We start from the raw sequence: 13,575 nt of genomic DNA on the forward strand, positions 1-13,575 counted from the left end.
AAAAGAAGGTCCTACACAGCCATTGTGGTGCACACCAGCCTCAGGTAGTTAATCTCCTGTGGTGCAAGCAGAGACCAGTCCACACAAAACCTGGGTCTGTGTCTTAGGCCCTTGTGCCCTGGGTTTGAGGCCCAGTGTGAGCAATTAAATTCTAGAAGCCTCAGCTTCCCAACCTGCAAAACCAAGATGGTACTTGCCTTACAGGGTTTGTTTGGAACAATCAGTGAAACAATATGTTATAACATAGTCTACAAACTCTTATGCATCATGGTCATGCATAAAAATATATGGAATATTTTTATTAATTCCATATGTTTAATTTCATTATATATATAATATATACTATAAAATTATTTATATATCTCATCAAGATTTATCTACATTCTTGTAGGAAAGAACATTAATGGTGGAAAGAGGGCTTAGCCCTAAGCAGCAAGCCTCTGGGGGAGAGAGCTGGTCAACACGGGATGTCAGAGGCACATGTGCACAGTAAAGTCATTTTACAAAGGATAAGATGGAAAAGAAAAGAACAATTTCAGCTCTGCTTACATCTTTTTGGCAAATAGTTAGGTATTTCCCCCAAAACTTTACAAATTGTATGAAACTTGAGTTGATTTTCAAACCATCTGAAAGCATCCCTCTGCAAATACATGCTGATGAAGATGGCAGTTCTATCTTAGAAAATTAAAAAAAAAAAAAGCCAGTATGCCTTACATAACTTTGACGAGGATTTTATAAAGCAATTTAAAAATAAATCAAATAAATTTACTGAGTGGCTTTTTAAACAAAATGCAAGGTGCTGCAATCAATCACAGATATACTTAGGAATAGTTCTTGCTTTCAAAATTATTACATCACCAGGGAGATACACCAAGTCAAACGCTGTAAACCAGCGGTCCCCAACCTTTTTGGCACCAGGGACCAGTTTCATGGAAGACAATTTTTCCAAGGACCACGGCGGGGGTCGGGGGTGGAGAAGGAGGCGGGGCTGGGGATGGTTCAGGCAGTAATGTGAGTGACAGGGAGTGATGGGCAGCAGCAAATGAAGCTTCGCCGGCTCACCTGCTGCTCACCTCCTGCCGTGCGGCCTGGTTCCTAACAGGCCTCGGATGGCTACTGGTCCTTGGCCCGGGGGTTGGGGGACCCCTGCTGTAAACTGTTCAGATTCAGTTACATCTCCTGAGTGAGGCAGGTGCCTGCTAAGGACTCCCAGGTTCTTCATTTCATTTAACCTCATTTCATTCTCACAAAAACTCTGTAAGGTAGGTGCAAGAGGCTAGGAATCAAGAAACTGAGGCTCAGAAATATTAAACCACTTGCCCATCTTGGGGGCACAGTGAGTCAGTGGTGGAGCCAGAGTGCAAACTCAACAGACTCCAAATCCAGGCTTCCTTCTATCCTACGCATCATCTTGCAGGAACGGAGGGTTTCCTGAGTGTCTGCAGACGGCCTGGAGCTGGAGATGTTGACACAGGTAGGGGAGAGAACGGGAAGGACAGTAGTGTTCCCGGGGGCTGGAGGGAGGGTGCGGCTCTGTGCAGGTTGGTCGGGAGGAGGCTGGGGATGCAGCCGGGTCTGTCCTGAAAGGATGGGGACATGGGTGACCGATGGGGCCACGAAGGTCTAGGGAATGAGGGTGGGAGGAAAGCAGGAGCGGCACAGACCAAGCATGAGCAAAACGGAAGGGAGAGCATTTGGGGACACGAATAAGCCAGTCAACTGATGGGGCTGAAGCATCTGCACTGTGCAAGGAAAGGAAGGACCAGAGGTGGGGCTAAAGGAATTGGCTAGAGCGGAGCTGGGGAAGCCTGGCACGCTGCTCTCAAGCACTTGGGCTTTATCCTGACGGCAGTGAAAGAAGCCACTGCAGCACTGGCCTTGGGAGAATCTACTGCACATGGTCAGAAATGTCTGGAGGTGATCAGGCCAGTCATGTGCTGAAGATTAATATTTCTTTGTATTTTAGCTGAAAAGGTAATACCACTAAAATCTCAGCTCTGACCATTTCACCAATTCTTCTTAAAGCCCAGCCTCCACCTTCTATGTAGTCATAATAGCTAAACAACCTTCAAAACCTTTTGTTAATAGAATCACTGTTGCTGCAGCAAGTGTCAAGCTACCTGTCTGTCTGTCTGTGATTCGTTTTAGAGGAGTGCACGTGACCATCAGTGCTTGTGTTGGAGAGACATGCCCCTGCCATCCCGTTGTTTTTACTATCTTTACCATCCGTTGGTCTTTACTATCTGTTGTTTTTCCAAATGACTTGCCTTTTCCTTAGGATTTTGCTACTTCCTTGAAAAAAGGAGCTGCATGTTCGCTGACCCTTCTTCTATGCTTCCACTGCTTTTAATGAGGCAAATCAGTGGCTACTGCTTTGTGCTCAATAAATGCTAGGCCTGAACCAGATGCCTAACACGAAGGAGGTAATATATGTGTGTGTTGAAAAAGACAGAGAGGTTAAGTAGCTTGCCCAAAGTCACACAGCAAGTAGAAGAGCAAGAATTTGAATTTAACTCAGGTTAGTCTACATGTAAATAAACACCTTCTAGAACATGAGTTGGAAAACTACAGTCCACGAGGCAAATCCTGCCGTAGCCTGTTTTCATAAATGAAGTTTTATTAGAACACAGCTATGCTCATTGGTTTACTTACTGTGTATGGCTGCTTTCATGCTACAACGGTCAAGCTGAACAACTGTAGCAGAGATCTTACAGCCGGCAGAGCCTAAAATACTCACTATCTGGCCCTTTATAGAAAAGGTTTGCTGACTCCTGTTCTATAAGGAAAAGGTCCCTGAGGCCAAAAATATACACACAATCTGTGATTGTTTCACATGGCTATTTTTTCCCAAAATTGCCCTAACAATTGTATTTAGGTATAACTTATAATGGGACTTGGAAAGCAAATATTGGGCTCCGACTGCTTTTTATTTTTAGACAAACTGTCCAAGTCCAGCCAACATTTCTTTGAGCTTTTCCTACCTGCAGGTGTCACATTCGGCCGAGCTGGTGTCTGTCACCAAGAGACATAAGCTATCTGAGGATACAGGTGTGTCCACCGCCTACCTTCACACAGAGCAGACTGAGAGAAGGGCCGCAAGGAGGAGATGAAGAAACCACGATGGAGTCACAAAGTAAGAGGGGGTTTTTTGCTTTAAAGGTCCGAGAGGTTAGAGAACACCTTCAGGAGGACATGAGCTTGAACCAGGCCTTGAAGCAAGTTTTACTGAGCGAAGTGCAGAGAGGGACCCTGCAAAGGCACAGACACGTGGAGGGTGGGAGTGAGAAGAATCAGTGGTGGGGCTGGAGGGTGACGAGCTGGGGTGCAGGCTGCGGGCAGGTTACGAGTACCACACACACTTCCTACGTGCATCCACACCTATGTGCTCTTGTGTGTAAGGACGTGGGTAAATGTGAACTTATTTACAGTAAAGCAAATGGATCGAGGACCTGCAAGACTCCACCAACAGAAAGAAGAATTCGTACCATATGTTTAGTTTGTCAATAAAAGGTAATTAAACTTAAAAAAATACTGCATTATAAAGCATCAATAAACGATATGCATACATGTGAAAATGTTTACTGCAGCATTATTTATAAGAGGAAAAATACTGGAAACAAACTAAATACCTGTCAATAGGGGAATGAGTTGAATAAGTTCGTCCACACTACGGAATATGATAGTTATTAAAAATAGTGCATTGAATCCACTTGTGTTGATATGGCAAATTATTCATGACAGGTTGTCAAATAAATAAGACATATTCTTAAGCTAATATCTTTTATTGTCAGACTTTCTTTGAGCCAACAATTAATGTTTTCACATGGTTTTCCATAAGGAAGAAGGCAAATTTGTTTTTTCTTTGTGGGTAGACTTAGTTGCTTAGGTCTTTATAACTTTTCCATATAAAAATAAAAGTCCAAGACCAGAGTATTTTTCTTCTGGTCATAAATGCTGATTTATCTACAGGTGCCTTGTTCAGAACTCCGTTATAAACTTGGGATAAAATATGTGTGTACGTTATTAAAGCCTCAGCGTTGAATGTCTGGGTGCTTTAAAGGTTTGCTCCTGTGTTAAACTTTCAGGAACACAGCATCCTTCCTCCGTGTTCAACATGGTTATATTATAAGCTGTCCAGAGTGATACAAGCTAACCTTCAAAGAAACATTAACAAAAAAATGAATGTAATTAAAAAAAAAGAGTGACAGCCGTAAAAAGAAATGAAATTGAGTTATTTGTAGTGAGGTGGATGGACCTAGAATCTGTCATACGGAGTGAAGTAAGTCAGACAGAGAAAAACAAATACCGTATGCTAACACACATATATGGAATCTAAAAAACAAATGGTTCTGAAGAACCTAGGGTCAGGACAGGAATAAAGACGCAGATGTAGAGAATGGACTTGGGGACACGGGGAGGGGGAAGGGTAAGCTGGGATGAAGTGAGAGAGTGGCATGGACATATATACACTACCAAATGTAAAATAGATAGCTAGTGGGAAGCAGCTGCATAGCACAGGGAGATCAGCTCTGTGCTTTGTGACCACCTAGAGGGGTGGGATAGGGAGGGTGGGAGGGAGACACAAGAGGGAGGGGATATGGGGATATACGTACGCATATAGCTTATTCACTTTGTTATACAGCAGAAACTAACACAACATTGTAGAGCAATTATACTCCAATAAAGATGTTAAAAAAAAAGAGTGAATGTGTATCTGCATATCTGTATGTATACGTAAACAGAAAAAGCGTAGAAAAGATCATGAAAACCTATTCACACAAGTAACTTCGGGATGCAGCATTAGAGCTAAGGAGTGGAGAGTGAGAAATTATTATTCTTAAAAACTTCTATATTACCTGAATTACTGCAGTGGGAATTTTATCATATTTTTATAAGCCTACGAGTTATGCTGTTTGATAGGAAAACACCTGAGTATTAATAATGTTTTTAACTTTTATTTTTTCTTACTAATCTATATTTTCTAATTTTCCTATAATATACAAGCATTGCTTTAGTTATAAGAAAAAACTGACATTAAATATCACAACTTTACTATTTACAATAAATAGGAAATAATTATTTTAAAGCCAGATGAAGTATGTGGATGAGAAAAAATGCCCGCTGTTGCTTAGGCAACAAAGTTTTGTTTTTCTGGGGATTGGGAACACCAATATTTCCTTGACGGAAGAAACTACGGACACTTTAGCACACACTGTTCTCAGCATTTAATTACTAAGGGCCCGAGCCAAGGCAGGATTCCAGAAATCCAGAGATCCACAATAAATCAGAGAATGCCTCATGAAAATCAGCATAGAAGTATATTTTTAAAGATGTTTTTAAGGCATACATTGGTTATTTTATCACATTTTAGCAAGACTATAAACTTGTTTAGAAACACAAGACTGCAATGAAGGTGCCAAAGGCACAGAGGCAAGTGGAATCCAGGAGGCCAGGTCCTTTCATCGCATCACAGCTTCCGTCTACACCCCTGAGCCGATCTTGACAGGCTGGTTTCGATTTCAATTTGCAAAACAGTCCACAGAACTCTCTAACTTGTCTTAATGGTCTGGATCTGCCTATGGTCTCTAGGAATTTAAGGTGGGTAACTGCTGAGACCAAGGTCCCCTTTCACTCCTTGTCAGTTACCACCATCTGTGAGTCTCTCTTCCATTTGGTTTACCTTTATTTTCCCTCCTCCGTCTCCTCTCCCTGAAAATACGCTCCCCGCGGGGATGGGAGTCGTCGTTCCCCTCCTGATCCCTGGCCCCTAAGGCACCCCCGGGCCACAGCAGACGCTCTGCACGTACCCGCTGGATGAAGAAACGTCAGTGCCGGCAGTGAACGAGCTCAGTGCCTGGGCTGCGGGGATGAGCCGTCCTGCCTGAGCTCGGATCCTCATCCCGCCACTTACCAGCGTGGGTTGTCTTACCACTAAGTGAAAGCTTAATAAGAACGAGGATTTTAGTCTGTTTTCTTAACTGCTGTATCACTGGAGTTTGGAACAGTGCCTTTCTAAGGGTTTGTTCAATGGATAAATGATGAATAAATGATCTGGCTATGGTCCGGATCCTGAATCCAGGGAGGTACGTGCCGTTCGGGTATTTGTAACGCCATAAACCAGCTCTGTTCCGACCTCGCTCTGGGGGAGGAGGAGGGATGGGATGGTGAGCAGAGCAGTGACCTGGGGTCAGAGGGCTCGGGGCTGCCACTAGTGACAGTGTCAATAAGGGACTAAACTCTTGACTTTAACATCCTTATTTCTCTGTTGTAGAAGTTGGACGAGATCACCTTCCGAGTCCTTTCCCACTGTAAAGCTCCAGGATCGTCACACTTGGCTGGAGGTCCCTCAGAGTCCAGCGGGAAGTATGGAGTGGGAGGGGGCTGTCTGGACGGCCGGGGGCTTCCTGTCCAACCACAGTCCTCCACAGACCCCGAGGACCCTGGGTGTCTCGGTGTTTTGATCACTGCTCACTTGATTAAGGGGTTTACTTTAGTTCCGAATAAATAGACAAAGGGCTAAATTTCTATGTTTGGTGCAAAGATGTGTGCTACAGACACAGCTAGAACCAGTCCAACTGCAAGATTTTAAGATCAACAAGTTTTATAAAAATGGAAGAAAGATATGGAATTATTATTTCAATAGTTTCTTCTATGTTCCAGGCCCAGTCATACATCTATATCTATCTGCATCTATACACCTCTGTTCAAAAACCTAAGCCTCGGATATTATATTCATTTTACAGGTAAAGACATTGAGACTGTTATGGGAAAACAAATGTATGTACCTGAATCAGTCAACTACGATTCACTAAGAACTATAATGCGAACAGTGGTGAAGGAAAAATGCAAGCATAATAAAAACTGCTTCTCACGCCTTAGCAGCCTCCAATCTTTTTGAGAAAATAAGGCACGTGTGCAAAACAAGTATCAAAAAGGCTCAAGGAGACACAAAGCGTGGAGCAGACCCAAAGCACAAGGAAGGGGCCTCGCTCTCATCCGATCCACACCCCAGGGCCCAGCAGAGTCCTGGCACCGCGCGGGTGCTCAACATCTATTTGCTTTGTCAAGTACCGGCTAAGTGTCAGGCATTGAACTAGACGTGAAAAATACGCAGATGTGAAAAACACCATCTCTAAGGCCAAGAAGCTCACACGGGGGGCTTCCCTGGTGGCGCAGTGGTTGAGAGTCTGCCTGCCAATGCAGGGGACACGGGTTCGAGCCCTGGTCTGGGAGGATCCCACATGCCGCGGAGCAACTAGGCCCGTGAGCCACAACTACTGAGCCTGCGCGTCTGGAGCCTGTGCTCCGCAACAAGAGAGGCCGCGATGGTGAGAGGCCCGCGCACCGTGATGAAGAGTGGCCCCCGCTTGCCACAACTAGAGAAAGCCCTCGCACAGAAACGAAGACCCAACACAGCCATAAATAAATAAATTAATTAATTAAATTAAATTAAATAATAAAGCAAATAATTTAAAAAGAAGCTCACACGGGCTGAACTGCTGTGGAAAGTTTCAAGACAGAGATGAGCCTTGGAGAAGAGAACACGCAGCAGGAGTAAAGGAGGCAGGAAGAATGGGAATAAAGGCACCCTCGCAGGAAGAAGAACACGATTGCGGATGGTGACAGGGCGTGAGTGGGAGCCGAGAGGCTTGGCCTCCGAAAGCAGAGAATTTACGTGGGAAGGAGCGAGAGCAAAGGCTGATGGACTCGAGGAAACCTCTTTAAGGACTTGGAAGGTTCATACACGAAACAACCAGCTAATCCTGGTTAAATTCTGAGAACGGACCTCACAGAAGGTAATCCGAGTCGTGAAAACAAACTAGTTGGCTCATAGCAGAGCAGTTTATTACGAGGATCATTAAGGAGCTACTCCACTGCCTGCCATTCTCTGTGATTACCATAATTCTTCCCAGCCATTTTTATTGTCAATATAGGCCTTTGGGAAGTACGTTAAATTTATAATATGGCAGGCATTAGGAAAAACAAAGTGAGCTTTATTAGGCATTTTCTTAGGTTTTCTTAATAGCTTAATAGATTGAATATGACAGCTCTTTTAACTAATGGTCCTGCTGACTGTGTAAATTAGAGGCAGAAGTTGTTATTAAAGAATACCCAGGTGGATGGGGAGGGGGCCTGGAAAAAATGTCCTACACAGGCCCGGGAAGCCAGCTAACATAATATAGGGCGTGGGGGGGCAGCTGCATTTCAAGTAATTTTCTTACGATGAAACTGTTTAATGAGTATAATTTTATTCTCTCGTTGCAGATCGAAGCCTTTAGTACCTATTACAAAGAAACGTGTTCAGGTGGAAGTCTTGCATTATATAGTATACATAAGAATAAACAGTTTGGGGCAAACATGGTTGAGATTCTTCCCCTTCAGTAGTTCTGTTTTCACAAAATAAGAAATAAATGCCTCACAAGATGACCCTGAGAATACTGAAAAGCAGTAGAAAGTCTAAATATAAACCCAGCCAGGCATTTTCAGAGCCTCCAACTGCCATTCTTTTGCCAGCCTGATGCCGTTGAAAACATGTATAGGATTTAGGGTCAGGTAGTTCTGGACTCAGACCCTACCTTTTCTACTAATTATCTGTGTGGTCCTGCACACTTTGCCTAACCTCTCTGAACCTTCAGGTGCCTACGTTATAAAACCAGAGTCAGAATACTTTCCACGCACAGAGTTGTTGTGAGGATGAAATAAAATTCACAAGACCATGTATGTGAATTGTTCAGCACAATGCTTTGCGGCACAAGCTAATAAGTGTATGATATCAGTATTAGTATCATTGTTGATAAATCTCTTGTTACTATTATCAGTTTACTGAACTAAGAATATGCTGGATTTAACCAGAAGACCTATGTCCTGGATTAGCTACTAGTAAGAACCTCTACTTCTTCACCAATAAGTGACAATACTATATATACAACACATATATAGTTGTATATATGCATATACAACATATACAATATAACAACAATAATGTCTGTTTTGCCTAAATCACAAGATTATGGGGAGCTTTTAAAGGTAATGTATCTGAAAACTATAAACTGTCAAACAAATTAAGGTATCCACCCTAGAGTACGTTCCCAGATGAAAGATGCTCAAGCGTTAAGGTCATTTGCCTCCGTTTAATGCACCATGAGTATAATACTAATCACTCTACTAGCACCAAGAAAGGGAATATATTTACAGCATACAGTTTTTCAGTAATGGCGACCTATTGTGAATCTCTTTAAAATTATATTAACATGCAATCATACTACTATGAAGATGAATCCTATAAACATTTAGCAGTATATAATCCACTCGAATTCATAACCTGACCCTCTACTAAGAAAATGTGAACATAAATAGACTATTTCCACTACTAAATCATGGAGACTTAAAATTTACTAATAATAACTCCCCCTCCAAAGATTAACATGAGAACAAATATACTTTCTAAAACTAGACACAAAACTGGGATGCAGTTAAGGAAAATACAAAATACCCTAAACTTTGGGCAGCATCTAATTGATTTTGGAAAAAGGTCAAGAGATAACTTTATATTTTGCACTGGAATTGCAAGAAGTCTGGAGATGCTAAGGTGACAGCGTTGCTTGTATAAGAAGTTAGAGCAGGCCTGTCCAGGGCTCGGTGACCATGGATGCACTGGACGCCAGAGGAAATTAAAACCCTGATTTTCACTAATTTCACCCCCTTGTCTATCCTTGGACACGTGCCAACTACAAATTGTTCTTCCTCAGCACGTAGAAGAGGGGAGATGGGATTTCAACATTCTCCTCCACCTGTACATGGTATCTTGTGATTTTAAGAGCAAAGGTTTGGGTTAGAGGAGAGGCAGCCTCAGGAGATTGCCACAAATAAACTGTGAAAAGAGTTGAAATAAATTTTAGCTGCTCGTCATTAGCCTACATATTCTTCCTTGTCGATTTCCTTGTTCTCTTTTTTTTCCTTGAGCTGGAATTCTGGACCACGAACAGGAGGTCATGGGGATGGAAGCAGGTCAAAGTGAGCATTACTGCCAAGACCACTTACCCGAACATCGTTTTGTTGTGATGACTGGTTTAAAAAAAAAAAGAGGACGGGGATTGCAGTGCAAGAATGGCTTTGGTCTTGGGATGTGAAAGAAAAAGAAGGCTTAACAATTCGAGACGTGGACCACCGTGACACTTCCCCTCCTCCGCGCAGCCGCTCACACAGCTCTGTGCATTCACGAAACAGGATCTGACAGGATAGGATCATGTGTAATTTTTTTGCTTGGTTATCAACTAACATTCTCTGCTTTTTCTATCTGTAGTAATTACGCTTATTGGATGCATTTCAGTGCAAAAACCCTTCAGAACGGCAAAGAACACAACAATGTACTGAAAGGCGAGTTAGGGACGGGCGAGCCGTACACCTGTGCTGAAGAGAAAGGCCGGGCTAACCTCCAAGAGAACACGACGGAGTCATCGTTTTTTTAAAGCAGTTCAAAGAGCTGTTTATTCTCTCTGACTTTTGACATTGAGCATGAATGTCTAAAATGTTTACAAGAGACGCTGAGTTTTTATTTGGGGGGGGAAGATAACAGAACAAAAAGAGTAACAGCAAATGGATGCACTGGTCTCTGGAATAAACAAGCGCTGTTCCCTGGAAAACAGTTTAAAAAGAAAAAAAGAAAAAACTCCCTCAACTAGGAAATGGAAAAGCTGTTCGAGCTCTCAGCCACTTGAAGTTGTAAACGGTGTGGGTGTGAAAAGCAGTAAAGAAAAACTAGACCCTGTACAGTTCCGGCAAGAGGAGTGGGTGGAGAGCAAAGGAGAAAACGCAGGGTAACATGCGGCAGGGGAGCTGCGCGGTACCCGGAGGAAGAGGATGGGGCGCGCGCGGCGGAGGGTGACGGGCGGCCCCGTGCACAGCGACCACGCTCAAAATCAGCTGCTTAACGAAAATGCAACGTCTCTGAGATGCTCTACAAGAAGAACAAAATGCACAGTCCAGGATGTAAACTCCACGTGAAAAGTGTGTCCTAGGAGCCAAACTCTCCCAGTGAACAGACCTTGGCAGTAAAGGAGCATCCACGCTGGGACCGAAGGGTGAAAGGGCAGAAAGGGGTTCCTGGAAAGTCTGCCCCCGCAGAGAGGCACGCACCTTCCTCTCCCACGTGCTGAACGGGAAGGGCAGGGCTGGGCGAGGGCTGGGCGAGGGCTGGGCGTGGGGCCGGGGGTGGGTGATGGTGGTCCGGAAAACCAGCAGCCCCTCCCGTACCAGCTCCTCCAAAGTTCAACCTTGAACGCCAGTGCCTTCTGCCTGCAGCGGGGGCCTGAAAAACACCCACTTCTCACCTCTGCCGAGCCTTTCATGGCTCCATCTCTGTCTGGTCTCCAATTATTTACTTGTAGTTAGATTCTCCTGTGTTTATAATTCCCAGCATGGAGGATGAAACTTTTATCTTAAAATGTTATTTATTTACTCATTTAGGTTAAAAAAGAGCAAATAAGGTTGCATCTGTAGCTTCTTAGAAAATGATTATAAGTAAATAAAAATTGAGAACTGATCCTTAAAGTCATAAGTTTACACTTAGGAACAAAAGGATGATGTGCCATCGATAAATCAAAACAGGAACTATTCAGAGTAAGGAAATCGTATCTGAGGGACTTTTGGATTAAAGATGACAAGTACCAGGTGAGCGAGGGGATCCTGATGGGACCAAGAGGATGCGAACCCTGGGCCACGTGCCCAGAGAGATGCCACCTGTGAGATGACTCCAGAGATACAGGGAGTCTTACAGAATTTACACGTGAGATTTGCTTTCTGTTGCCTACATACAATAGCTACACTTAGAGGTAAATTCAAATTTTTGAGGATGAAGTAAGAAAAAATATTTTTAAAATAAACGTCAAGGCTTAGATGAATTCTATGAGCCAGTGAACACAATAATATACAGAATAAAGAAAGATTCTGAAGAAACACAAGAAACTATTATCACCAACAAATTTGTTCTTTTCTGTTCTACACGCTTTACTCTCTGGTTCACATTTTCAGAAGTTCCTTACCTGGACTGGCTGTTCCCCTTTTCATGTTTTCCATTGAACTTCAAACTACAGAGGTTTTTCGATTTTGAATGTGCGGAGTCTGAGTCCACATTTGCCTGTGTTTGTTCTCGCAGACGATCGTGAAGCGTTGCCTCCTTTTTCAAGTTCATGTCCGAATACGGGCAGCCAAAGGCACTGGTTTGTATAAAAATGAGAGCACAGGCATCAGTTTAGGGTGATACATCAGGGCTGTACTGTCATTGGAACAGACGTACATCCAATATTGAAAAGCTGAATAGAGACATTCTCCTTTCACTGAACACACTCAGGTTAAGTTTCTTTTCATATTGCCCTTTGTGAAGATCTCAGGTGCCAGACCATAGACACCAGTCAGCAGACATTACAGGTACAGTCATCAGCAATACGGTTTTCACAATCTAAAACACTTAAAAATCTAAGGGACTTCCCTGGTGGTCCAGTGGTTAAGACTCCGTGCTTCCAACGTAGAGGGCTCGGGTTCGATCCCCGGTCGGGGAACTACGATCCCACATGCCGTGAGGCCAAAAAAAAACAACTTAAAAATCTAAGAACAACCTAAAGATGTACATCCAATGGAGCAACGAAAATGTCATGTAAACACCTAATTCAGTTTGTATCCTCCAATATTCAAGCTCTAATTTGACTACCTGTATCACAAAATACTATGGGGTAACTAAACATCTTTACCAGTATCAGAGAATATCATGCTTTTACTTCTTATCATTCATGTATCCAGAAATAGTGTATGTGGATGACTGCTTCATCCTCCTGAAACCAGCTAGGAAGTTTTGTGTTTGAACGTGAAGGGCCAGTTGTGGGTGAAAGAGGAGAGACCACAGTCAAGGCTGAATCCTGACTCCAGGATGTGTTAGGAGGCTGACAGCAGGCTCAGGGCAGAGGCTCTGGCCCCTGCCACAGGTGATCAGTTGTCTCCGGTAGATTTCTGTGCCCACGTTCCTGTCCCCAGAGGCCCCCAATCTCTGTGCTGCCGGGAACGAGGCAGATGCTGTCAGGGGCCGACCAGGCAGGACGGCGCCCCGCCCACAACCCTGAGGGAGCTGGTCCACCGAGCTCCGGTTCCCCTCCAGTGAAATGGGAAAATCAGATCCAGCTCCTACGGGCTGTTGTGACCACGAGGAATCACACACGCACACACACACACACACACACTAGTGGTAGCTGCTCTCATTACGACAGTGCTGCCATCCTTTACATTTGGGGAGCACAGACTCAGATGCATCAGTATCTTGGCAGTTGGCTCTTTTTTTAGGAATTCGCTTCCTGCTTACTATAAATTTGCTGGTATACGGTGCATAATACATCCTTTCTGATACGTGAAAGTTTGCTTTTGCTATTTTAAAGTCATGATAAAATCAGGGAGCAATGCAGTTTCCCTCTGTTTTACAGCAGACTGAATTTTCCAGGGAGCACTTATACACAGTCTAACCTCAGAGGACTTCAGTACCAACCTGTATCTAAAACGGGCCTTATGGAATTTGGGATGGGGTGGTTCTGA

The 13,575-nt window shown here is 43.6% G+C and overlaps 1 protein-coding gene across 3 annotated transcripts in view; it reads right to left on the reverse strand.

Moving 5' to 3' along the window:
• The window catches only part of L3MBTL4 (L3MBTL histone methyl-lysine binding protein 4), a 311,741-nt gene that overhangs the window by 86,749 nt on the left and 211,417 nt on the right, over positions 1-13,575 (reverse strand). For all 3 annotated transcript variants that reach the window (XM_082353571.1, XM_082353570.1, XM_082353572.1), the window contains one exon: positions 12,042-12,215. In XM_082353571.1, the coding sequence (XP_082209697.1) occupies positions 12,042-12,215 (174 nt within the window). The remainder of the gene's footprint in view (positions 1-12,041; positions 12,216-13,575) is intronic.

This window comes from Balaenoptera borealis, assembly GCF_965194805.1.
Source record: "Balaenoptera borealis genome assembly, chromosome: 14".
NCBI lineage: Eukaryota > Metazoa > Chordata > Mammalia > Artiodactyla > Balaenopteridae > Balaenoptera > Balaenoptera borealis.